The sequence below is a fragment of the Trachemys scripta genome, chromosome 7 (assembly GCF_013100865.1).
Source record: "Trachemys scripta elegans isolate TJP31775 chromosome 7, CAS_Tse_1.0, whole genome shotgun sequence".
In the NCBI taxonomy this organism is placed as follows: Eukaryota; Metazoa; Chordata; order Testudines; family Emydidae; genus Trachemys; species Trachemys scripta.
The window spans coordinates 121,843,806-121,868,676 of NC_048304.1; the positions used below are offsets into that span (position 1 = coordinate 121,843,806).

The 24,871-nt window shown below is 45.7% G+C and overlaps 1 protein-coding gene across 1 annotated transcript in view; it reads left to right on the forward strand.

Moving 5' to 3' along the window:
• Window positions 1-24,871, forward strand: part of SH3PXD2A (SH3 and PX domains 2A) — a gene marked incomplete in the record, with an annotated part of 374,021 nt that overhangs the window by 323,844 nt on the left and 25,306 nt on the right. Inside the window, 2 exon segments of the mRNA XM_034775874.1 lie at window positions 1,758-1,841; window positions 20,939-21,056. Of these exon segments, the coding sequence (XP_034631765.1) occupies window positions 1,758-1,841; window positions 20,939-21,056 (202 nt within the window).

Genomic DNA, 24,871 nt, shown 5'->3' on the forward strand with positions numbered 1-24,871 from the left:
GGGGCAGGGGGGTTCGGGGGGGGGCAGTCAAGAGAGGGGGAGCGGGGGGGGGGGTTGGATGGGTCAGGAGTTGGGGGGGGAAGGAGCTGTCACCGCAGCTCTCCTCCCCCCGCCCCAGCTTACCTGCTGCTGCCTCCCGCCTGCCCCTGCTTCTTTTCAGACTTCCCGCGAAGATCTGATTGGCGGGAAGCAGGGGAGGGGGAGGAGCAGGGGGCGGAGTGTTCAGGGGAGGAGAGGAGGGGGAAGACAGCTGCGGGGCCGGACAGTGTGGTAAGGCTGCAGGGGATGGGGGGAGCCGGGAAGGGGCTTTGGCTGCCCAGCGGCGCTTGGCCGCCGCTTTTCTGTCTATAAATAGCCGACCAGGGGGAAATCCCGGACATTTTTAGATTTTTAAAAATCCCCCCTGGCTATTTATAGACTGAAAAGCCGGACATGTCCGGGGATATCCGGACATATGGTAGCCCTATTTTAGTCAAAAAGGGAAGCCCCAGAGAAGGGGGTCGGCTTATGAACGGGTATAGAAAGGGAGAGGTGGGACACAGCCCCTGCCCCCAATAGAAGGAGCAAGGACAGGCAGCAGAGACCGAAGGGAAGAGGTGGGGCCGGAGTCTCTCCGTTTCTGGCCACGCTGCTCTCCCCCCAGCATCTAAAGCAGCTGCAGCTCTGGGGCTGGCGGGCTGCAGCTGTGCCGCTCAGCCCCACCTCTAGAGCAGGCTGTGGCCCGCACTGCCAGGCCTGCTGGACCACGCTGCGGCCGTGCCACCCGGCCCAGCTCGCTGGAACGTTCTGCGGCCGTGTCACCTGGTCTGGCCCACCGGAGCAGCTCCAGCCAGATCGGAGACATCCTCCCCTGGCCCATCCCAGATAAGGTGGGAAGGGATGGGATGGGATGGGGAGAGTGTGGGGGTTCCAGGCTAGGGGTGGGGGGTAGTCACAGGGGTTACTCTCCTGACTCCAAGCTTCTTCCCCCTCTCCCCTCCCCCCCCAATTTTTTTTTCCCCCACCAGTTGCTGTCCTGGCCTGTCAGGGTAACATGCCGGGACACTTCATGTTTACTTAGGTTTACCTCCATGCTTGCAGACGCTCGAGGTAAACAAGCTATCTCTGCCCCCCAGCAACTTATCCTGATGGCCCGGGAGCCAAAGTTTGCCGACCCCTGAATTATAGGGTCGGCTTATGAATAGGTTATAAACATTTTCCATTTTTACTTCTCCATCTGGGGGGAAGGGGGTCAGTTTATAAACGAACCAGCTTATGATCAAGTATATACGGTAATAGCTTTCTACAGGTCATATAAATTACTTACTTTAAAATATGTACAGTATTGCATTTAGTAGTAGTATCACAGCCCTGGACAAGGTCCAGGCCCCATTGTACCAGACTTTGTACATAGTAAGACAGCGTAGGCCCCAAAGATCTTGCATCTGAGTAGAGGAAACAGCAGTAATCGCTTTTCAAAGTCCTAGACACGCCTTATCTAATCCAGGGTGTAAAAACCTAAAATTCTAATTTTGTTTTAAAAGCCAACAGCAGAGACTACTAGTAAATGCAATGACAGTTCTGTTGCTGTACGTTCCTGGGGCTCAAGAAGTTAACTTGTTTCCTGTATTGTATAAACTAAAACCCAAGAGTTTTGCATTCCACCTAATCCGTTCTTGCTAACAAGCCCAGTTCTCATAATTATGTTGTTTTTATTCCCCACCCCTCCATCATTTTTTTTCTTTTTTTTGTGTGTTTCCATCCATGTTCCAAACTAGTTTCTAAGCGACGCAAGGCTCACCTGAGACGCCTGGACCGGCGATGGACGCTGGGCGGGATAGTCAACAGGCAGCAGAGTCGAGGTGAATAGCTTCCTGTTAAAAGCTATAGTCCCCTTAAAAGCACAAAAGCTGAGCTTCTGTTGCTGCTCCTCATCTCCTGCCATGTGGCACGCCAAGAGGGAATGATTGGCCTGTCATTGGCTGACCCAATCTTGTTTACTTGGTGATAGACTTAGGCCTGAGCTGCGAAATTCAGATGTGGATTTCAAACATCACAAACTATTGATTTTTGTAGGGTATTTGGAGTCAAAGTTTTGGTTCAGCCCACTCAGAGATGAGCCAACAGCAGAACTTGGCCGTGGAGTCTGACTCCCCACCCAATTTGGGAGCAGGCCGGTCTGGTGTTTGCTTCAGGCACATCTCTACTCTCTTTTCTAAGTTTAAACAAATAAACAAGTGATACTTTTACAGTTCCTTCTCAGAAAAATGGAGAAAATATCCGGAAACACAGGGGGATGTGTGAACTGCAAAAGCATCAGATTGGGTTTGGATGAGCACCTGGATGTGTCTTCAAACGTCATCGAGAAAATTGAGACCTCTAAAGAATGTATAGCTTTCTGGCAAGATTTTTGATGTTTCCAGTCAGGCCAGTAATGCCACAAAGACTGTCCTCCTTTTGGTGGTTTTTCTCTTTGTGGTTTCAGTTTCAAACACCCATTTCTGTAGAGGTTCCCCCAAAAAATATTGGAGAAGAGAACTTGGTCTCAAGGATTCAGTCTTCCCTTTTAGGGAAAGGTTTAGATTGAGATTGGAATGATATTTATTGGCCTTCCCATACTCTGAAGATTTTAAACCTAATGCTAACATTGCCATTATGATTGGATTTTTCCTAAGAACTTGAACTGCGAGATGCTGATGAAGTAACCACAATTGTGGATTAAAAAAATGTATCTCTCTGTGGGATTGTCTTGACTCAGCAGGTTCTTGGTGTCAACCCAATGCATTTGGGGGATGGAAGGAATGAAAGTGACTTTTCTCTATTATTGCTCTTTGCTTAGAGGAGACCTTTGCAAGGGAATGGAGCCAGACCTATGCACAAGTAAACCCGATCTTATTTAAAAACAAATGAATGCTCTTAAAGGTGCTAGTGAGTGAGGAGAAGGAAAGCAAAACTTGTGAATTTAGATTCCACTGCAACATGGATGTTTCTGTATACAGGGAAGGAAACCCCAGTTGTCACCGAATCTGTGTGGTTGGTTACAGATTGTTGTATTATTTTGGCCCCCTCAGTACTTCCCACAAGCAAAAACATGTGGTTTTCATCATAGCTCCACCATCCAGGAGCCAAAAATACCATGAGAAGACCAGATCTTGTTCCTTGCCCAACAAAGGGGTCCCTGAGCCAATGAAAAGCCTCTGAAGAATATAAGTGCACATACTAGACATGAAGATGCCGAAACCAAAACACTTATTTCTGTGCTGCAGAGAATGAGAGGGTTTTTCAGTTTGAATGTACATAGCTGTTATTAGATAATTCTAGTCTCTCTCTCTCTTTCTGACCAAGAAACTTGAATTCCCATGAATAACAGCAGTTTTCAAACTGAACAAAGATACATTTCATGTCCTCTGTATTATATTGCTTGCAAAAAATGACATTAAAAGAATATTAAGTTTGCAAAGTCAAGCACTAAGAATTAGGAAACGCTGAAATTAATGTACCTGTGCAATCTTAATTTGGCCCCCTTGTACGTCTGCATTATGATAGTCTTTAATTTATATGATCACATAATGCAGACGCACAAGGGGGCCCGTTCCCACCAGGCTTGACCCTCTCTTCCCCATCCCCTCCAACCTGTCCCTGTCCTGTCTCTTCGCCACTCAAGGGTCCTCATCCCAGTCATAGGCTCCTTCCCTAGCTAATGTCAGCTTTCAAATCCTAGTCTCTCTTTGCCCAGCCTTTCCCTGTGCCCTACTGGTTTCCAGGCCCAATCTCCTTCCCTTTCCCCTTGCTCCTTGTCCTGGTCTAGCCAGTCTTCCGCTCCTAGCCTGATCAGTCTCTTCCTCATTTCCCCCCTCAGCTCCCACTCCCCAACTCTCAGTCCCAGTCTCCCCCCAACTCCTGGTTTCCCTCTTCCCCTCCCTGCTAGCCTCCAGTCCCGGTCTCTCCAGCTTCTTGTCCTAATCTACTCCCTCTGCCTCCTTCCCCATATCCAGCTCTTGTTCCCTCTGCATTTGAATCAGGCGGCTTCCTCACTGAAAACCCAGGAGAGACGGTCTCTGTGCTCTGAGCTGAGGTGTCCAGATCTGGACCCAGCACAGCCTGCAGCAGGTTAGTGCTGCAATTGCAGGGAAAATCTAGCTCGACCCAGGGCTGGCGCATGCTCAGTGCATCTATAGTTTCCCAGGAATTTAGCTTGAAAAGTAGGTCTCTGCTGAGCATATGCAAACAGCAATTTTTCAAAGGCTTTTAACTTGGCAAAACCTTGGTGGATTTTCACAGGGACAGCTGAAGACATACCTGAAACAAAAGCCGCACCCCCTCCAAATTCCCTGTCCCTGCATCAAAGCATTGAGGAGCTAGCTGTAGTCAAAGAAAAGGTTGCCAGAATTTAACATAAGCAAAACGTGTTTTTCTCTAGCCTTGTTCTGGCAAACAGCTGGACTGTTTTAGCTGATATTTTAAAAAAGAAATCCGCCTGAGACCCCACTGGTGTGGAAAATTTCAGCCGAAATGATTTGGCAAAGTAATAAGCCACTGAAAACGGGGTGCTGTAAGGGGAAGTGTTGGGCAAACTTAAATAGGTTTGTTCTACCAGCCCAACCTATAATATAGTAATCATTTAGAAACTAGAATCTGGATTTGAATTTGGAGACTGTCTCTAAAGGCCAAGATATTTCAAAAGTGACTAGTGACTTTTGGATGCTCCAGCATCTGAGTGTCTAACTTGAGACATCTGAAAAGGGGGATGACTTTCAGATGGTGGGTGCTTAGCGCTTCCTGAAAATGATGCCCCATTGAAGGGGTCACAAATTGTCCACCCAAAAATCACTAGTTAGTTTTTTTTGAAAACCTTGGCCATCGTTTAAACTCAGAAGGCAAAAATATTTTGAAGAAGGCATTGTAATGGGCTCTGCCCTCTTCTGGGTGGGGGTCTAAGAGGATTGTAGCAAGCTCTGCTACTACTGTTGACCTAGCTAACGTAGTTTCAGATCAAACAGCTGAAGGAGAAAGTCAGCAGTTCACATCCGTTCTCTCCACCTGTTGCTTTTATAGGGCCTCATAAAGGTCTGATTTGCAGACAGTTACATTTTATATATTTTACTTGGTACCACTTTGCCAAAAGTTAAGGAAAATGTAAGCATTTTTGAGTTAATTCTAGTATAAACTTGCTTCCAAACAGTTCAGGATTGTTCCCTACAATCATAATTCACTGGGTACACCTCTACCCTGAGATAACGCGACCCGATATAACACGAATTTGGATATAACGCGGTAAAGCAGCGCTCCGGGGAGGGGGCTGCACACTCCGGAGGATCAAAGCAAGTTCAATATAATGTGGTTTCACCTATAACGCGGTAAGATTTTTTTTGGCTCCCGAGGACAGTGTTCTATCGGGGTAGAGGTGTAGTTTGTATGTGTTCTACTGGCCTCTGCTGTATGGGGTCAGAATTACTTAGGGTTGTGTCATAACCCCACTATTGCAAAGAGCTAAATGATTCTGCTTTAGTTCAAGAGATGGAACCTGCTCTGAATGGCAGAGGCATGTGTGGCCACTACCTGGCATGCTGTGGCTGCCACTACGATACAAATAACTTGTATGATTTTCCGATGCTGTGGTGATAAGAGCAGTTATGCTTCAGTAGATAGAAAGAACTAGCAAGAAGAGATGAACTCTTAAAGAAGGATCTAGCTTTCTTGCAAAGGACCTTCCAGTAGTAAGGGAAATACCCCGAGGTAAATATATGACCAGTTTCTTATGCCTATTTTGAATCAAGTTGAGGAAGTTTAATACCACCGAGGACTGCTAATGAAGTTTCTGGATCCCTGAATAAAGATCAAAGACCATAAGTGACTTAAAAATATCCTGTCGCACCCGTTTCACTAAGCCCAAGATCTCTGCAAAGATGACAGCTGTAATCTGCTCTTGCAGAGAGCACCAGCATTTGTTGCTGGACCTTTCTTTGTAAAACAGTTGGTGGACCTACTGCGTGTGATGTGCCCAGGCTTAATGCAATCTGTTGGGTAATGCTCTCTGCACAGCTGCAGGGCTTCTACTTTACATTGTGAGTTACACTTCATAGCTAGAAAGCTTAAAAAAAATAAAACTAGAGAAGGTGCAATATCAAAAATAGGGGGATGTGAGGAGAAAAATGTCTTTCATGGTCTTCCACAGTGTCTGACTGAAAAGGACAATCTGTTCGCAAATGATGCGTGTTCATCCTGCCTCCTCCGAGAGGGGGCACGCTTCCGGAGGTCAGAGTAGAATACTTGTTTATGTAGGCTACAGATTAGGAACTGCTTACAGGGTGACTTCACAAGAAGCAGTTTCTGCAGTGGCAGTTCAGTTTATGTTAACTCTGAAAATCCGTCTACCTCCATTCTTCTACATCTGACATTTGACAGTCGGTTAGTTATTCACCTTATCAGCTTTGTGCACAGAATTTTCAGTGAACCATAATGTAATCCCGAATCTAACTTGGTTGAATGGTTTTTGTTTTTGTTTGTTTGTTTTTTGGTAACAGATCTACTCCACGCTAATGGTGATCACCATATGTGGCTAACCTTCCCTAGAATGAACCTGATTTGTGAATGCAAAATTGCTCTGACTGTTTCCTGTTTACTTTGCATTTGAGCAGGCTCTGTATTGTGCTCCCATGGTGTTTGTACACACACACGTCTTTAAATTCTGGGTTTTTTTAATTAAGCAAATCAAAGATGTTTGAGAACCACTTATGTATGGAAGAGATCTTCTCCAACACGTGTCCCTTCCGAACCCTAGTCTGCTTTGTTCTTGGAGCTTAATCCTATAGGCCATGGTTCGAGAGTAGCTGTACTAGTCAAGCTGTTCAGTAAAGGAGATTAAATTTTGGAGACACTGGTGAAAAAGCAAGAAACTGAGGAGAAGAGGCAATGTGGTCTGTTGAAATGAGTTCAGAGCTTGGACTTCTTGTGACTGTAATCCTGGGTCTCTCTGACTCTGGCTGTGGTTTTGGGGAAGTCCGTTAACCACTCTTTTTTTTCTAGGCCTGTTAAAAGGGGATAATACTTTAAGGAACAGGCTAGTGTGCACTTGCACGCTTTCCCTTCCCACATGGAATCAGGACTACTCCTGTGTAATATAGGCCCTATGTTGAGAAGTTAAGAGCTTCTCCCATTATTCATCTAGTAGGAGTGTGTACCAGACCAACTCACTGCGAAACCTCCAGGTGGCCGTAGATTTTTGTTACAGGCAGGTTGTGAGGATTGATTTGCTAATGTTTTGTACGGTGTTCTGCAATTTTAAAGTATTGACTTGTAGTGTGTTAGCAGTTGTCCCTCCTCCTCTGGCTTGGAGGGAGGCCACTCTGCCGCATTGGGTCACTGGGGAATCTGCCCAGTCGCCAGTGGGAATTAGTGAATCAAAGACTGCGGGCTAGGAGGCCCTGGACCTCAGCCAGGGCAGAGCAATATGCAGTCTTTGCCTGGCCTCCTGGCTCAGGCAGATGGCAGACTAACACAGGCCTCTTGGCCTAAGGTAGGTAGTTGGCCACCCCAGGGGTGGGGCAGCTGCAGGGGGTAGAGAGACCCAGATCCACCCAGTCCCAGCCCAGCGCTTTACAATGGCAGAGGGCTCTGCTTAGTGGATCAGCAAGGATCCAGCCACAACACGCTGATGTGAGCACGGACAGCAAAAGCAAACTAACGTCTGGTTTCCCTGGGCTACTTCCTACCACGATCCGGGAAGTTGCTCCGGTGTCCAAGAGCCCTCTGTAGCCTCGTGGTATTTGGCCGCCAGCAATTTCAGCAGCTCCCCTCCGGCCTCTGTGCCCTCTGGGGGCAGGGTGCTACCCAGTTCAGTCGCAGGACCTGCAGCAGGCAAGAGGCTTGTCTCCTTCCCTGGCTCCCTCCCAACTGAGCAGGAGGTCCTGCCTCTATACTTCTTCCCCCCCCCCCCCCCCACTTCAGGCATGAGGGCCAGGCCTGGCCTGCCTCTGCCCACCTGGGTGCAGAGTGGTCCCTCCCCCTCTGACCCAGAGGGGGGCCACTCCAGCTCGCTACATGTGTAAATAAATAAGTACTTTTGAGAACCAAACAAATGCTTTGCATGTTCACCTATCCCTGAGTTGCCTTAAAAAGCCTGGTTTTTATGTAGCCTTTCTGGCCCACTGCATAAGGATGCTTTGAGCCACTAAGAGTCAGATCTGGACAGTGCAATTTCAGTATTTTGGCCTCAGTTTCTTGTTTTCTCACTGGGGATCCAAGGAAAATAGTCACGTTTTATTGCCCCTTTGCCTATTGAGGAAATAGCACGTGCAGTAGTTCAGAATTTAAAAGAAATCTCGTTGTTTTCCCAGTTTTGTGTGTTGGGGTTTTTTTTAGTCGTTCTGTATTAAATAGACGTCATCAAAAGGAAAAGCAGAGGGTGGTAAGGGGAGGCTGGTCTCCAGATTAGCAACAATGTTGATAATTGTGGAGCAGTTAGGCAAAAAAAAAAAAATCAAAAATGATCGGCACAAAAGTCCGTTTTGAATGAATGTTGCCTTCTGGAAAGGAGAGACTTTTTCCAGAAGTAGGTCTGACAAAGAGGAGGGGCGGGGGCAGGGAGAGAGAGTTAGACTGCTGACTGAGGGGAAAGTATTTATTTTAAAAGAGAATTCTTCTGTGGTTTGGAAGATGCAGGATTTGAGCCTTTGCATTTTTCTTTGAAATCTTAATTGGATAATTCCCAAACCAACCCCTCTCCTGGTTCCAGCATTTCAAGTGAGGATCAGGTCACAGTATGACCGTGATGCATAGAGAGACATCAGTTAAGTAAAGGATATTATTCCCTGACTTGGTTCTTAAAACTCTGGAGATACAGTAGGAGTTTAGAACTTGGAGCCAGGAACTCATGAGCTCCAGTTCTAGGTCTGCCATGGATTCAGTTTGTGGATCTATAAATATGAAAGCGAGTTGCCCACCTTGCAGGCGCGAGAGGAATTGTTTAATACATGGCACGTCAGACACAAGGCTCTGGCCCTAAAGAGCTTCTAGTGAAGACAAAGGAATGGATGCAACTTAAGAGGAACATGGTTCGACGGCTGTCAGGCATACATCTTGTTAGTACTAAGAGATTATTCTTCAAATTGAAAAGGGTAGTTTGTTGTCCTGGGGACTAAATTAATGTTTGGCAAAGCATGAGTGCAGGGTAGGTGGTGAGCAATTTTTTGTTCTGGAGGCATTGGGAAAAGTGCCATGTTGCTTGGCACCCTGGAGGAGAGAGGCTGTTCCGGATGCAGGGGACAGCATGAAAAAGGCATAGAGCCGAGGGGGGGAAGATGGTACTGGCGTTCACAGCCTCTGGTTCAGGCCTCAGTCTTGCACCTGCCCCAGTGCTCCAAGCTCTCTACTGCAGCAGACTCTGGTTTGTTAACCTAGTGCTTGAGCATCTACACTCCTTGGTAACCCCAGATTAGGAATTGTTGAACTCTGTGTCCCAACCTCAGGCTCCAGCGTCTGCTGCATTATGTGGGCCTCAGTCCAACCACCCAGACTTCCTCGCGCCCTCCCAAAATGTGGCCACTCTCGACCTTTGTTTGTGGTGCAGTGTGGGAAAACTTGATATGCCACCAAACTTGACTGTCTGGATGAGAAGAGTAATGTGTATATAAAAGGAGAAGGTTTTCTGCATTCATCCCCCCCCGTGTTAAAGTTAGACCAACTCAGAGTAGCGCTTCCCATGCGAGCAGCGGCAGCCAACAGGGCGGCTAACAGGGGAGTTTGAGAGGGAGTTCGCAGGGGGAGGCAGGAGGGCGGGGCGTGTCGTGTGCTCCGTGGCCCCAGGTGCTGTGGGCAGAAACTGCAGCAGCCATGAGCCCAGCAGCAGCAGCAGACAGAATGCAGATGGCTGCATGTGGAAGCTGTGGTATGTATATAGTCCTAGCAGGAGACCCGGAACAAAGGTATGTGTGTATGAAGTGTCGCCTTATAGTGTTACTGGAGGAAAAGATTAAGGGGCTGGAGATGCAGGTAGAGACCCTGGTGGAGTTTAGGCGGGGGTTTGAGCAGCTGATGGAGGATGGGCAAGGCGGGGCTGAAGAGGAAGGCTCTAGGGTGCAGGAGGAGGCAGTAGTAGATGACAGCGAGAGGGGAATGGAAGGAGGAGATCCAGGGAAGTGGAGGCATGTGACTGTGAGAAGTAGGCCAAGGAAAAGGAGGGCCAGTGAGGGGGGAATAGAACTCAGGAATAGGTTTGAGTGTTTGGAGAACGAGGTAGAGGGGCAGCAGGTGATGACTGAAGGTGGGAGGGTGAGGAAGAAGAGAAGAGCGGCTAGTCCGAGAGAGAGGGGGGAGGAGTTGATGGAGACAGCACCAATTATGGGCCACCAGAGGATACAGGAAGGCATAAGGGGGAGCATAAGGGAAGATAGGAGCAGACACAGGTCAGGACTAGAGGGATCGGAGACTAGATTACTAGATCGCACTGTTGCCAGGCGACGGCAGGTGTATGTAATTGGAGACTCTTTACTGAGGAGATTGGACAGGCCTGTGACCAGGGCGGACCCGGAGAACAGAAGGGTGTGCTGTCTACCGGGTGCAAAGATACGCGATGTGGACCTGCGGTTGAAAAGGATCCTGAAAGGAGCAGGTAAGAACCCCTTGATAATCCTTCATGTGGGAACGAATGACACGGCTAGGTTCTCGTTAGAGAGAATCAAGGGAGATTATGCCAGGCTGGGGAAGACTCTCAAGGAGATAGAGGCTCAGGTTATCTTTAGTGGGATTCTGCCTGTTCTGAGGGAAGGGCACCAAAGGGCTGATAGGATTGCGAGGATAAATAGTTGGCTAAGGGAGTGGTGCTATAAGGAGGGCTTTGGGATGTATGGCCACTGGGAGGCTTTCGGGGACAGACACCTGTTCTCGCGGGATGGGCTTCACCTGAGTAGGGAAGGAAATAGACTTCTGGGAGGGAGGCTGGCTCATCTTATCAAAAGAGCTTTAAACTAGGAAGTTTGGGGAGATGGTTGGGAGATGCACAGTTAATCTCCACGCCAGTTTCCGGTATTGAAAAGCTGAGTGTAATAAGAGGAGACATAGCCGGGGAAATGAGATTGGACATAGGAGGGACAGGGGGGACGAACACAAAGAGGAGCGCAACATACAGTGCTAGTAATGGGAGACAGGCTAAACGACATATATTAGGCTGTTTGTACACCAATGCGAGAAGCCTAGGTAATAAAATGGAGGAATTGGAGCTCTTGGTCCGAGAATTGAAACCGGATATCGTAGGAATAACTGAAACATGGCGGAATGGCAGTCACGACTGGAACACAGGTATGGAGGGGTATGCGCTGTTTAGGAAAGACCGGGATAAAGGTAAAGGGGGGGGGGTGGCATTGTATGTCAATAGTGAAATAAGCTGTAAAGAAATAATAGTGGATGGAATAGATAATACAGAGTCCGTCTGGGCAATACTCAAGCTGGGTAAAAGTACTACTAGAGCCTCTCCGGGGATAGTGCTTGGGGTGTGCTATAGACCGCCGGGATCGACCCAGGATATGGATAAGGAATTGTTTAATGTATTAAGGGAGGTAAATACTAATAGAAACTGTGTAATTATGGGGGACTTTAACTTCCCGGATATAGATTGGGGAACAAACGCTAGTAGCAATAATAGGGCTCAGATGTTCCTAGATGTGCTTGCGGATCAATTCCTTTATCAAGTGGTAGCTGAGCCGACGAGGGGGGAGGCCATTTTAGATTTGATTCTGGTAAGTAGTGAGGACCTTGTTGAGGAAGTGGTAGTGGGGGACAACTTGGGCTCCAGTGATCATGAGCTAATTCGCTTTAAACTAAATGGAAAGAGTACCAGAATTAAGTCAAAGACTAGGGTTTATAATTTTAAAAAGGCCAATTTTAACAAATTAAGGGGACTGGTAAGGGAAGTGGATTGGGCAAACGTATTAAGGGACCTAAAGGCAGAAGAAGCCTGGGATTACTTTAAGTTAAAGATGCAAGAGCTGTCAGAGGCCTGTATCCCCAAAAAGGGAAAAAGATTACTAAGCAAGAGACTTAGACCGAGCTGGATGAGCGACCGGCTGAAAGGGGCGATTAGGAAAAAACAGAAAGCGTACAAAGAGTGGAAGAGGGGAGGGATCAGTAAGGAAACTTACCTTAGCGAAGTCAGAGAATGTAGAGATAGAGTGAGAAAGGCCAAAGGCCGGGAAGAGTTGGACTTAGCGAGGGGAATTAAAAGTAATAGTAAGAGGTTTTACAGCCATATAAATAGGAAGAAAGCAAAGAAAGAAGAAGTGGGACCGCTGAAGACTATAGCCGGAGAGGAGATTAAAGATAATCTAGGCATGGCGCAATATCTCAATGAATATTTTGCATCGGTGTTTAATGAGGCCAATGAAGGTATTAGGGATACTAGCACCGTTACAGAGGGGCATACGGGATGGGGGATTACCGCATCCGAGGTAGAAACAAAACTAGAACGCCTTAATGGGACTAAGTCGGGTGGACCAGACGATCTTCATCCGAGAATATTGAAGGAATTGGCGCGGGAAATAGCAGGCCCATTAGCGACTATATTTAATGAATCTGTAAACTCGGGGGTAGTCCCGTTAGACTGGAGAATAGCCAATGTGGTTCCTATTTTCAAGAAAGGGAAAAAAAGTGACCCGGGTAACTATAGGCCTGTTAGTTTAACATCAGTAGTGTGCAAGGTGCTGGAGAAGATTCTGAAAGAGAAACTAGTTGAGGATCTTGAGGTTAATGGCAAATGCGATAAATTACAGCATGGTTTTACGAAGGGCAGATCGTGCCAAACGAATCTGATCTCCTTCTTTGAGAAAGTAACGGACTTATTAGATAAGGGAAATGCGGTGGACCTAATTTACCTGGATTTCAGTAAAGCGTTTGATACAGTACCCCATGAGGAACTATTGGTTAAAATGAAAAACATGGGGATCGATATGAAAATCCAGAGGTGGATAGGGAATTGGTTAATGGGGAGAATGCAGCGGGTCGTATTAAAGGGTGAATTGTCGGGTTGGAGGGAGGTTACTAGTGGAGTGCCTCAAGGTTCGGTTTTGGGACCCATCTTATTTAATCTATTTATAACTGACCTCGGGACAGATTGCAAGAGTGGGCTGATAAAGTTTGCGGATGATACGAAGGTGGGAGGAGTTGCAAACTCGGAGGAGGATAGGGATACTCTGCAGGGAGACTTGAATGAGCTTGTGAATTGGAGTATTAGAAATAGGATGAAATTTAATAGTAAAAAGTGTAAGGTTATGCACTTGGGGACGAATAATAACAATTTTAGTTACAAGATGGGGACGCATTGGTTAGAAGTAACGGAAGAGGAGAAGGACCTAGGGGTCCTTGTGGACCGCAGGATGACTATGAGTCGGCAATGTGACGTGGCGGTGAAAAAAGCCAATGCGGTCTTGGGATGTATTAGGCGAGGTATATCTAGTAGAGATAGGGAGGTCCTGCTTCCGTTGTATAAGGCACTGGTGAGACCTCATTTGGAGTACTGTGTGCAGTTCTGGTCTCCAATGTTTAAAAAAGATGAACTCAAACTGGAACGGGTGCAGAGAAGGGCGACTAAGATGATCAGAGGAATGGAAAACCTGTCGTATGAAAAGAGATTAGAGGAGCTTGGGTTGTTTAGTCTGACAAAGCGAAGGCTGAGGGGGGATATGATTGCTATCTTTAAATATATCAGAGGGGTTAATACAAGGGAGGGAGAGGAATTATTCCAGTTTAGTACTAATGTGGACACGAGAACGAATGGATACAAACTGGCCGGGGGGAAGTTTAGGCTAGAAATTAGACGAAGGTTTCTGACCATCAGAGGGGTGAAATATTGGAACGGCCTTCCGAGGGAAACGGTGGGGGCGACGGACCTGTCTGGTTTTAAGATTAAGTTGGATAAGTTTATGGAGGGAATGGTTTAATGATAAAACATAGTAGTCAAGGAAAACCAAGCAATGGTACATGAACAACATAATGGCCAACAAGGGTCAGGCTAGAGACTCTTGCCTATATGCTCGGGGTATTACTGATCGCCATATTTGGGGTCGGGAAGGAATTTTCCTCCAGGGTAGATTGGCCGAGCCTCTGGAGGTTTTTCGCCTTCCTCCGCAGCATGGGGCAGGGATCACTAGCAGGAGGGTCTCAGCCGATTGAAGTCACTAAAACACAGGACTGGGGACTTCAACGGTAGAGTACAGGGAAGGGTCTTGCGGCCTGCAGCATGCAGGGGGTCAGACCAGATGATCATAATGGTCCCTTCTGACCTTAATGTCTATGAGTCTATGAGTCTATAATTAAGGCACATCTTCTTCAAAATAATTTTGTTCAGTGTCAAATTACCAATATTGAATCTTTATCAAATATTGCTGTCAATTGGTTACTGTCTGTTGTTGTTGGGTTTTTTTAGATTGAGTAGGTTATCCTAAAGCAATGCAAACCTAAAAAGCTCTGCATACAGCTTGTTGTGCCAGGAGTGTTTTTGACATCACAACTCCAGTGTGTGGCAACAATAATTCAGGCCAATCCAATAGAACATAAGTTAGTAGCTCCTGGCTCCTGTCCAGCAAAACTTACCAGATCATGGCAACCTTTAATATGAATGGACAGTACCGTGTACTAATAAATTACGTACATTGATATATGAAAGCTTTATGTGGAATGTCACTATTCCAAATTCCTCTTTTACTCCTGTAATAATACCTATCCCAGTATTTCAGAACAACTCTAAACTTACACCTTTCAACTAAAGTCCTGGATCATTCCCAGGCCCACAATAGGAGACTTAAAAACAATTGGAAAAAGGAAACTGTCCACAAATTGCGCAAAACCATGTTCAGACCATTGGTCGCTGAGGGCATGAATGTATGCATGGGTAAAGCAAAATGGGCAAGAAACAGTATTTAGCCCCCTGAGTCATTTTCAGTTCATACAGTATGCTTTTCTGGGATGATGGGTAAACATCCTCCCCATGAAAAGACAAAAAGCAGAGGGATGCAGTAGAGAGAGCAGGCCTGGTGCAGGACCTGAGGCCTGAACCAAAGGCTGTGGGCCAGAGTCGACCTGGCCTTGGCAAAATAACACACTAGATGTTTACATAAATACATCTCAGAAGGCTAGTACAGATACACCCCAATCCAGTACAAGATCAGATGGTTTGACTGAACAATGAATAAAGATGGTTTATCCGCGATATCAGGAACCAGGGGAGGTGTAACAAACAGATGTCTTGAAATATGTACGGGTAATATGCAAGTTGTGTTTCCCAGTTGTGTCTCAGTCTATAAATGTTGTGGTACCTCGCCTCAATCCTTGTGTGTGGCCTGGGGGACAGCAGAAACACCAGCTGGTGCCTGAGCCCCTCCTTGCTACTGGACACTTGTGTTTAGTGTACCGGTAACCACAGAGACAGAGCACGACAACTGTGCTTGGAGGACAATAAAACTGTGAGTTACTTTTGTCACCGAACCTTGCCAGAAGTCTCTATCTGTAACATCAAGGTCTGCTGAATTAACATGCAGCACTATCTGCTAATACTGATCACCTTGGAGCTCCAAGAAGCACAGAACAACGTTACTGAGGCAACAACACTTAACATCTGCTAACTCAGGTTCTACTAACCCTGGGCTTACATTGCGGTGTAGACATGCCCATAGTGATCAAATCTTGATGCACTAAAGCAGGAGGTCTCTGTGTGGCCGCAAACGCTTGCGTGTGGCCACTCTGACAAATTTTCCTATTTAATTTAACTTTAGGAAAAACAAAAATATGCTCACATACCTGTCCAAAACATTGTAGTTTATTTATGCAGGGTTTTTTATAGACTCAATAATAAAAATAATGTACAATTGTATTTTGGTACCCCTTGCCCCGCCCCACTCACGCTGCTCCCTACCGCTTGACCACTGTGCGCAAAAGGCCAACCCTGTTGGAGCCCAAAGCTGGAGCCCCATGGCTGGAGTCAGGGGGCGGGGGGATCCCGAAGCCCAGAGCACACTGCTGGAGCCCCGAAGACGGGAGGCAGGCACTGAAGCCTGCACACGGAAGCCCATGACTGAAGTTGAGGGGTGAGGGGGCTGAAGCCTACCCCTGGAGTCCTGCGGTGAAAGATGGGGGGGGCAAAGCCCTCTCCTGGAGCCCATGGGTGCTGCTGGGAGGGGCTGCTGTTTTGCCCTCTTCCCCCAACTCTGCCCAGGAGGCTCTCTGTAGGCAAACCCCCCGATGGCCACATGGCTATAGTAGCCACATTTGAGAAACACTGCACCAGAGAGTCTGGGAATTGCCACAACTTGGAGATGATATTCTAAGCACAAGAGACTTGTGTGTGTTTTGCTATCTTAAGGGTTTATGCTGTTGCCTAGAATTGTAGTTTCCAAATGAATGAAATGACCGTCCAGAGCTGTGATGGAATTCCGAGAGGTACAGAGGGTGCTTCTGCTTGTTCTTCTATAGAATGGATTATCCGTCTTTGTCTTTCGAGTAACTTAGTGCCTCAATCATTAAATGCCCAATAGCTTAAGCGTTTTGATCAGTAGCTCGGAATACTGGATGCCTCCCTGATCATTCTCCTAAATAATGTGTCCATGTGAATCCACTGACTTTTTTTTTTTTTTTTTAATATATACATCATTTCCTCCTCCTCGGGTTAGTCTTAGGAGAAGCAAACCAGAACGACTTTCGGGTTATAAGTGAGCCCATGCTTCAAGAGTGCAGTTGAGGTTAAAAACCTCATGTATGTGTGTTTATGGTCGCCCCTTCACCACTGACAGAAACCAAATGTGTGCAACCTTGGAAATGATTGTAATTCTTGCTGAAAAAGCACTCTGCAAGGGGAAACTTTAATGATGGCTTCCTGTTTTTGAACTGTAGGCTTAAAAATAGATTTGCTAAACAGACATCATAGGAACCTTAATTTCTAAATGGATTTTGAACTCCTTTGCAACGTGCTGCCTTGTGAGAGCACTTTTCTTCTTTCTTCCTTTTCAAACACTTTCCTTAACTTTTTTCCCCTTAGCGTTTACCTATGGTTTTGGGGGGAGGGGCGGAATATATTCTGAAGTATCTTTCTTCAAATGATGACCTAAAGCAAAGTAATGAGGCTGAAAATGTGGGTGGTAGAACTTGTAATCCGCAAAATTACACATGCTCAGCGCTGATAACCTGAGTCTTAGCTGAACCATCCAAACCTCTTGAAAAGCTGGGCCCAGAGACGCCATGCAGACTGTCCTTCTTGTGGCCTCTCAGGACTTCAGTTTCTGGTATGGGCCAGAGGCCAGAACTCAATTCAAAGGGGCATAAAAATAGAAGACTAATGAAGGTGGAATAATGTTCACCAGAGGGTTTTTTTGGGACTGGAAAGCTTCAATTTGTGTGTGTGTGGTGGGGGGAGGTCCAAGCAAGGGTTATTTTCAGTGAATTTTAGGAAGGGAAAGCAGGGTGTGTGGCTATGAGCACAGAAGCAGGGAGTTGGTAGGCCTGGGTTTTATTCTTAGTTCTGCTGCAGTTACTTGGGCAAGTCAGATAGGCCTGGGCTACAGTACAAATAAACACAGTGATGGCCACTTCGTGCTCTAACAGGGCTTCATTTTGACTGCTCTAAAGGAAGGGAAGAGAGTTTTATGGCTGTGTTAGGGGAATGTTTTGATACTGGAGTCATGTAGGCTAAGCTTCTAATATGGGACCTTGTTCTATACACGTGGGCCTTGCCTACACTAAGACTTTTCTCTAAGATTTCCCTGCTCCGCTGGCAGTAGCAACAGTGGGAGTCCTAGTGTAGACAAGGCACCGCCAGCATTATCACCCCCAAGCTGAGAAGGGGATTAGATAATGTGGTGGTTAAAATACTGGGAGCCACTGAAGCCTTGTCTGTACTAGAGCTCTCACTAGTGTCATTGCACCTGTGAGGGCAATGGTGAAAAGTAGGGTAGTCACCCTCTTAGGCAAAGACGAGCCATGGCCGTAATCCAGGTAGGCTATAATCATGGGTATTTTAGTAGTGTTGTTGGGACTGTTACCCTTCTGCTGCTGCCGTTTCCCTACCTGTAAATGATGCCTCACCTGGTGAGACATGGAGATTTAAGGTTTGTAAAGTGCTATGACGGTCTGATGGCAAAGTACCATCATCCCTGGTTTGCATTCCCATGTGGATGGCTAGGTTTGACAGCACTGGAAAGGCTGATGTGATATTTAGTCATTGCTGCTTAAAGTAGTCGATCAGGAAGTTGGAATAGCCACAAGTACTTGGGTAGGAACACCTCTCATCTGACCACTTCTCCTTGTCTTCTGCAGAAGATAATGGGTCGAACTTCCAAAGAGTCAGACTCTTCTGACCACAAAGAGGAATCAAGGCAGGGACACTCAGAATGGAGAGCTAATTTAATAAAAAGATTGCCTCCAGCTACAGCAGGGACTGCTGTTTACATGTAGGGGGAATAAAATAAACATGTTTTTGTCATAACTCTTGCGGCAAGAGTGTGGTCTGGTAGTCTCTAGTATAATGGGGCTTTACGACATGGGGGGAGAGATACACAAAGTGGAGCTTTGACTGGCTAGTGGTGATGTCAGCCTCCCTATGATTATAATCTCCAGTAAACACATGGTTTAGCTCTTTTGCTGTGACTTCTATAGGAGAATGATAGAAAGATACCCTAGGCAATATATTTCTGGGATGGTGTTCAGTGGTTCAGGTGCCTAAAGTCACTTGGCTTCCTGCCTTCACCATATATTCCAGGCAAGTTCTAATCACCTAGAAATCGGAGCATTAAGTGGAGATGCAGATGGTCTTCCAAGCTCAAAAATTAGCTCGTTTAACCCACTCATTCTGCAGTATAGCTTTTTGAAACTTTGTCTCCCTATGTAACCAAAGCCATTCCACAGACCAGACAGCCATCTGGGGAAAACTCTCTCCATCCCATGATTTGATTCTTGGATTGATTAGCTGCAACTGCAGCAGCGAGACTCAATCTAAAGCCCAGTTATTGTTCAGGGAAAGTACAATATACTGACCGTGCTATTTAGGAATGATACTTTAGGAATCACTTAGTAGGAGTTACCATAATAAATTACTAAAGCAACTTCCCTGGGAGCAGAAGGTTTTTTTTTTTTTTTTCTTGAAGAAGCAAAGGTTTTGAGAGTTCAATACATCGGAATCAGAAGGACCCAGGCAAGGAAGGTTGTCTTTAAAGATGCAGTTTCTCTGACTCTGCAGCCATCAGATGTTCTGCCAACGTTATTCTCTTTCTGAGGTATTTCTTTGTCTCAGTAAAGATTTTTTTTTTCCCCCTTACATTTTCCTTACTTCACTCAGCAACAAAATATAATTGAGTCACAAAACTTAACAGATGGAGGTGTCTCTCTTTGACTCCCTCTCAAAAGAGCATTTGCCTTAAGCTGCTGCAACCCTTTTCCCACTCCTTTCATTTGCCATTTGTGCAGTGATCGGGAACTCTGGATTCACTTAGTTTCTTGCCCTCTCTCCTTCAGAGAGACCCCTACTCGTTTTCCCATGTCTAACCCTCCAATGTTGTGGCCACCATTTTAACAAGTTAGGAGGACTGCGTGGAACACCCTTAGTGTGTATACACAGCACCTAGACACCCACGGTTGGCCCATGCTAGCTGACTCGGGCTCATGGGGCTGTTTCACTGTTGTGTAGACTTCCGGGCTTGGGTTGGAGCCTGAGCTCTGGGACCATCTCACCCCTCCGGGTCCTAGAGCTTGGGCTTCAGTCTGCCCCCCAGAAGTCTACACAACAGTGAAACAGCCCCTTGAGTCCGAGTCAGCTGGCAATGTGCCAGCTGTGGGTGTCTAGTTGCTGTGTAGACATACCCTTAGAGCCTCGCTGTTCTGCCCTTTAGTCATTCATAGGTGTAGCTACTAAACATGCAGTTACCCCCATCCTATCCTGGGTTCGGCATGATGCTTTGGCACCATTTCCTATCCCTGCCAATGCTCAGCAAGAGTCCCTGGCCATAGGAAAAAGGTTAAATTTGTTTGGCTTTGAGACTAACTTACAAAAATGCTGAGTATGAGATGATGAAAATACTGTGCATTTAGTGTCCTGATAGTGACAGCATGATGCGGTGGGTAGAGCAAGGGACTGAGAATGAAGGTTGTTTTGGTTTCTATTCTTGGCTCTGCCACTGACTGTGTGACTTTGGGCCACTCAGCTCCAGTCTAGTGCATCAGTTTTCCCGCCTGTAGAATGGGGCAATAATCGGAGACGGGCAGGGGATGCCACATTCCAATCCTGTGCCATACTTCCAAAAGTGTGTGGGTGTTTTGGGTCAAGGGTTTGCCTCTGGCCCTTCTCTGTTGACGACACGTACCCACTTCTCGTAGGTGTGAGGCACTTGGAGGTGCTATGTAATAAAGTACAAAAACTTTACTCTGTGCTTACGCTTTTTTTAAAACACACATCCATTTCATGATTATCCCTGTAGAGCCACATTGTTTCCAGAGCTGTGAGAACAGATAGGTCAGTCCCTCTGAGTTGGGCAGGAGTACGGGTTGCTCTCAGCAGCCAGTGCTCGAGTTTTTGTAATACCAATACTCAATGCATCCATATGCACGCTCGGAAGAGCCAACTGGCTCTAGGTCCCTCAGTGACGCTTGGCTGCTTTGGCAGCCAGGCTGATTCCATCAAGTTACTGTATGCAAACTAAGGCCAACTTGACATCCTACTCTCGCTGTCTTACTCACTTGAGGGAGGCCTCTCTGAGACCTCATAGTTACTGGCATGGAAGCACATTGTGATTTGTCAGCAGCCGGGCTGTGTCAAGGAGCTAATTATCTGTCATGCCATAAGCATGCCTAATTAGTGGGCCACTGAGTAGGGCTCCACCTTTGCAACGGCTCCATGTAACCGCTGCGCAACCAGTTGAAAAGCAGCAGAACAGAAAAACAGCTGGACTAATTCTACCCCTAACTGATGTTTCTTTTTTTCTCCCTCTACCAGAAGAGAAATATGTCACAATCCAACCGTACACCAGCCAAGGGAAGGATGAGATTGGGTTTGAAAAAGGGGTCACCGTGGAGGTCATCCAAAAGAACCTGGAAGGATGGTGGTACATAAGGTAAAAAGCTTCCTGCAGGCAGATTTATTACAGCATTTATGGTCTTCAGGCCTTCTGATAGTTAGCTTCACATCCGCATCCTGTGTCATTCTCTGTCTAAAGAAGAAAACCTGCATTATTATCCAGAATGCACACTAGGCAGAAATGTAAGGGAAAGTTACAGAAGACCAATAAACAATATTTGTAGGAATGGAACATGGACTGTGAAGTCTGTAGACCTGCAATATTTTGGTAGAAAATTCTTACCTTTTAGATTTCCTTCAAATTAAAAACCCATATCCCAGTCAGCAAGTGGCACTTATCCAGTACAAGTGATCATGTTAATGGACATGCAGCTGATCGAGTCTTTTTTGTGTGAGTCAGTTGTGCGTCTCTGCAAAGGAGTAAAACCAGATTCACCAAATAATGCTAGAAGGTTGCGGTTTGTAATCTATCAAGTTGCTTGGGGCAGGTTTGTTTTTTGTTTTGTTTTTTGTTTTTAGGGGTTTGGGAGATCAGCCCGCTGGCTGCAGAATAAATCATTTTTGAGACTAATGCATTCATCAGACCGCAAATAATAACAGTAATATCACACGGGGCCAAATTTTCAGCTATTTGCCTCTCCAAGTTAGTCATTGCATGCAATTGTAAACTATATGCCACAGACAGATACAGATATCACGCATGCAAATTAGATGTGCAGTTCTGGAAAACAACCCAGCATTTTCCCCTTATGACAGCCAAACTCCCTTGAAAGGAGTACAAGACAACCATCGCCTAGGCACATCTTGTATAGAACTGTAATGTATTGGGACCAATACTTGTCAAGAATGGTTTCTTCATGTAGGTTTATACAGTAGCTAGTACTGTAGTACCCCAATCATGACTGGGGTCTTCGGGTGTTACTGTAAAGTTTGGGGTGTTCAGATCCTGGGAGTGGTGTTTGGGACCATTTCTATTGATTAAATAGAAAATAGAGGTATGAAGGTGGTTTAAGGAGAATTCTGTAATTCATGAGCCCTATAAGATGTCCTTCCTGTTCATCCTTTTGCATCTAGAATAGGTTTTTATTGTTTTGCTTTTCTAGTTGGATTCTGCTTGGTTTATAACTAAAGGCAGCAGAGACATGAATCATGATTAAAAAAGCACAGTTGGAACTACATTTAGTGCTTCATGCATGATAAACATGTTAGAGTCTTTGAATCTTCCTAACAAGGTGGCTAATAACTAAAGTTGTGCAGGAGTGAATGGGCTCTAGACATTATGAGCAGGGAATGCCCAGGCTTGGTCAGGTCACTTCTTCCCCCCACCCCTCCTTAATCATTCACAGGACTTGAATCCAAAGTTGAAGACTGAAGAACAAAAAGCATGCAATCTTGTTGGGAAACATTATTATAAAAATCTTTGATTTATTTCAGAACTAGTCTGGTTAACTAGAACTAGTCTCCTGGTTAAATGTTTCCTTATTACTGTTGTAGGCTTCTTTTCATCTTTATAAATAACAATGCTGCAAGCAGCTAGCTGGATCTGTTTTGTGCTTAAATTTCTTGAGTTATTTATGTGTGAAGTTAAGTGGGTACACTTAACTCTGACAAAAAGAGGAGATCCCTTGTTACTCTACTTAAACTTTTACAGCAGAAATGTCTTTAGGCCCAAGGTAACCTCTTTCAGTGGGTTTAATTGCACTTTTGGATCAGAAACCCAGTCCCGGAAGGTTTTATATGTTCTTGACTCAGTGAGGATTGAGGATGCTCAATATGACCCAGACTCTGTAATCTGTGTCTCCTCGTAATTATGCAGATCCAATTTGGATTCAGAGCATTTCTGAATTTGAAATGATTTGGTGGGTCTTCGTAGCTACACCCCAGTTAATGCCAAACTAGTGTCTTGTTTGGTAGCTTCTATCAAAGGCCAAGGACCGAAGTACCCTTTCCAAGAGAAACACTAATTGGAGCCGCATTGCGAAGCTTTCCCTGCCACTACCCGATACTGTACCCATTCTGTGGCTAAAGAAGACTTTGTTGTCCAGGATTATTAAACTGAAAACCTTCACCAACATTGTACATTGATTTTAAAACATTTTAAAGGCCTTTAAGAATACTTGTAGAGCTGCTATGAACAGTGCCTCCCTAGTATTCAGCAATACCTCAGCCCAAGTGTTTGGGTATTTAAATTGAAATGCTCCTTATTTTGTATTTTGGAGGGGAAGGCTAGGGAGGGGGAAGTCCGTATGAATCCAGTTGCCATTTCATCTGTTCCATTGGATAATATGGGAACAGAATAAGTGTATTAAAGTTTAGCAAGTTGCTGGAGTTTTATTTTTAATTGGGTCTACCTTAAAGATGTTAACAAGCTCCACCTTAAATATATAATTTCCCAAAATTCCTGGCCCTGTGCTGATCTTCATTTCCTGTCTTTCTTTTCTCTCTTCTCCCCCCCCCCCCCCTCAAAGTTTGCTTCCCTCTGGAGTAATTCCAGTGCTCTGAAGCTGGAAAGCAGATGTTAAGGGAACCAGTGCTCAGACACACAGAGGCACTTTTGATTTTTTTTTTTTTTTTTTAAAACATTCCTATAACTTGAATCTTTTTTTTTTTCTTCATGTAATATTAAAACAAAAAAGGTTTTTTACTCGATGAAGCCAAATCAATGCCCCTAATCCTGTAACCCTACAATTGTATTTTAATCCCTGTTGCATTGAAACACTTGTATTTCTTCTCCTCTCTTTGCCCTGTTTCATGTTGTGACTTGAGAGGCACTTAGACATGTGTGTGTTGAAGACTCTGAGCTGGAATCTTCATTACGGCTTTATTGAGTTCAGCCGTGGATCGGTGTCTCTTGCCTGCGTGATCATATTACATGCTTAATAGCTGAAGTTAGTCAACTATTTAGATGCTACTTTATATCCGTTACCATCTGGAAGGTGTTGGCGCTCTTCTGATACTGACAGATAAGGGTTGTCACTTTCTTTTGACCTACAAGTTGCTGATCAAGGTTTTTTTGTTGGCGTGCCCTTGGTTTCCTGGACTACTATGAATTTTAGACCTCTTGTGAGAGAGAGGGAGGGAGTTTTGCTCTGCTGTAAACTGAAGTGCTATTGGAAGGAAAACAGGATAAGATTTGAAATACCTGGTACAGGTTGCAAATGTAAGTGAAGGCCCACGGCTGGCTCTAGGTTTTTTTGCTGCCCCGAGCGCAAAAAAAAAAAACCAACCTCCAAGAGCGCAAGTGCTGCCTCTAGAATTGTGCCGCTCCAAGCACGTGCTTGGTTTGCTGGTGCCTTGAGCCAGTCCTGAGGCCTCCAATGGGAGGTGCCATTGCAGCACAGGTAGGCATACCTGAGCTAGCTCGCTAAAAATAGCAGTGAAGTTGTGGCAGCATGAGTGGAATCATGGGTTAGGCACCCAAGTAAAAGCTGGTCTGGGACCCTTGGTACGTACTCCAGTGGCTAGTCTGTGCTGCCTCTTTTTCTCCCCCCCCTCCCCCCCCCGAGCAATGCTTCCCAGGGAGAAAAGCTAGCTCAGATACATCTATGGGTGCTGCCATCACACCTCCTGACTGCATTATAGACCTACCATGAGTCAAGGGATCTGGATTTTATTCCCTTATCTTCCTATAGGACTTTAATCTCCGTTCCTCGGTTTCCCTACCTGTGACATAGGGAGAACGAGTGTTCCCTAACAAAGTATAAACGCTTTGAGATCTTCAGATGGAATTACTAAATATTTATTGTTCCAGTGCTCGTGGGAATATATGTACCACTTGGACTAAGTACTTTGGGTTTTTTGCTGGCCTGATAGTGCCGGTTACTTGTTAGGTTACACTAACTCAACATAACA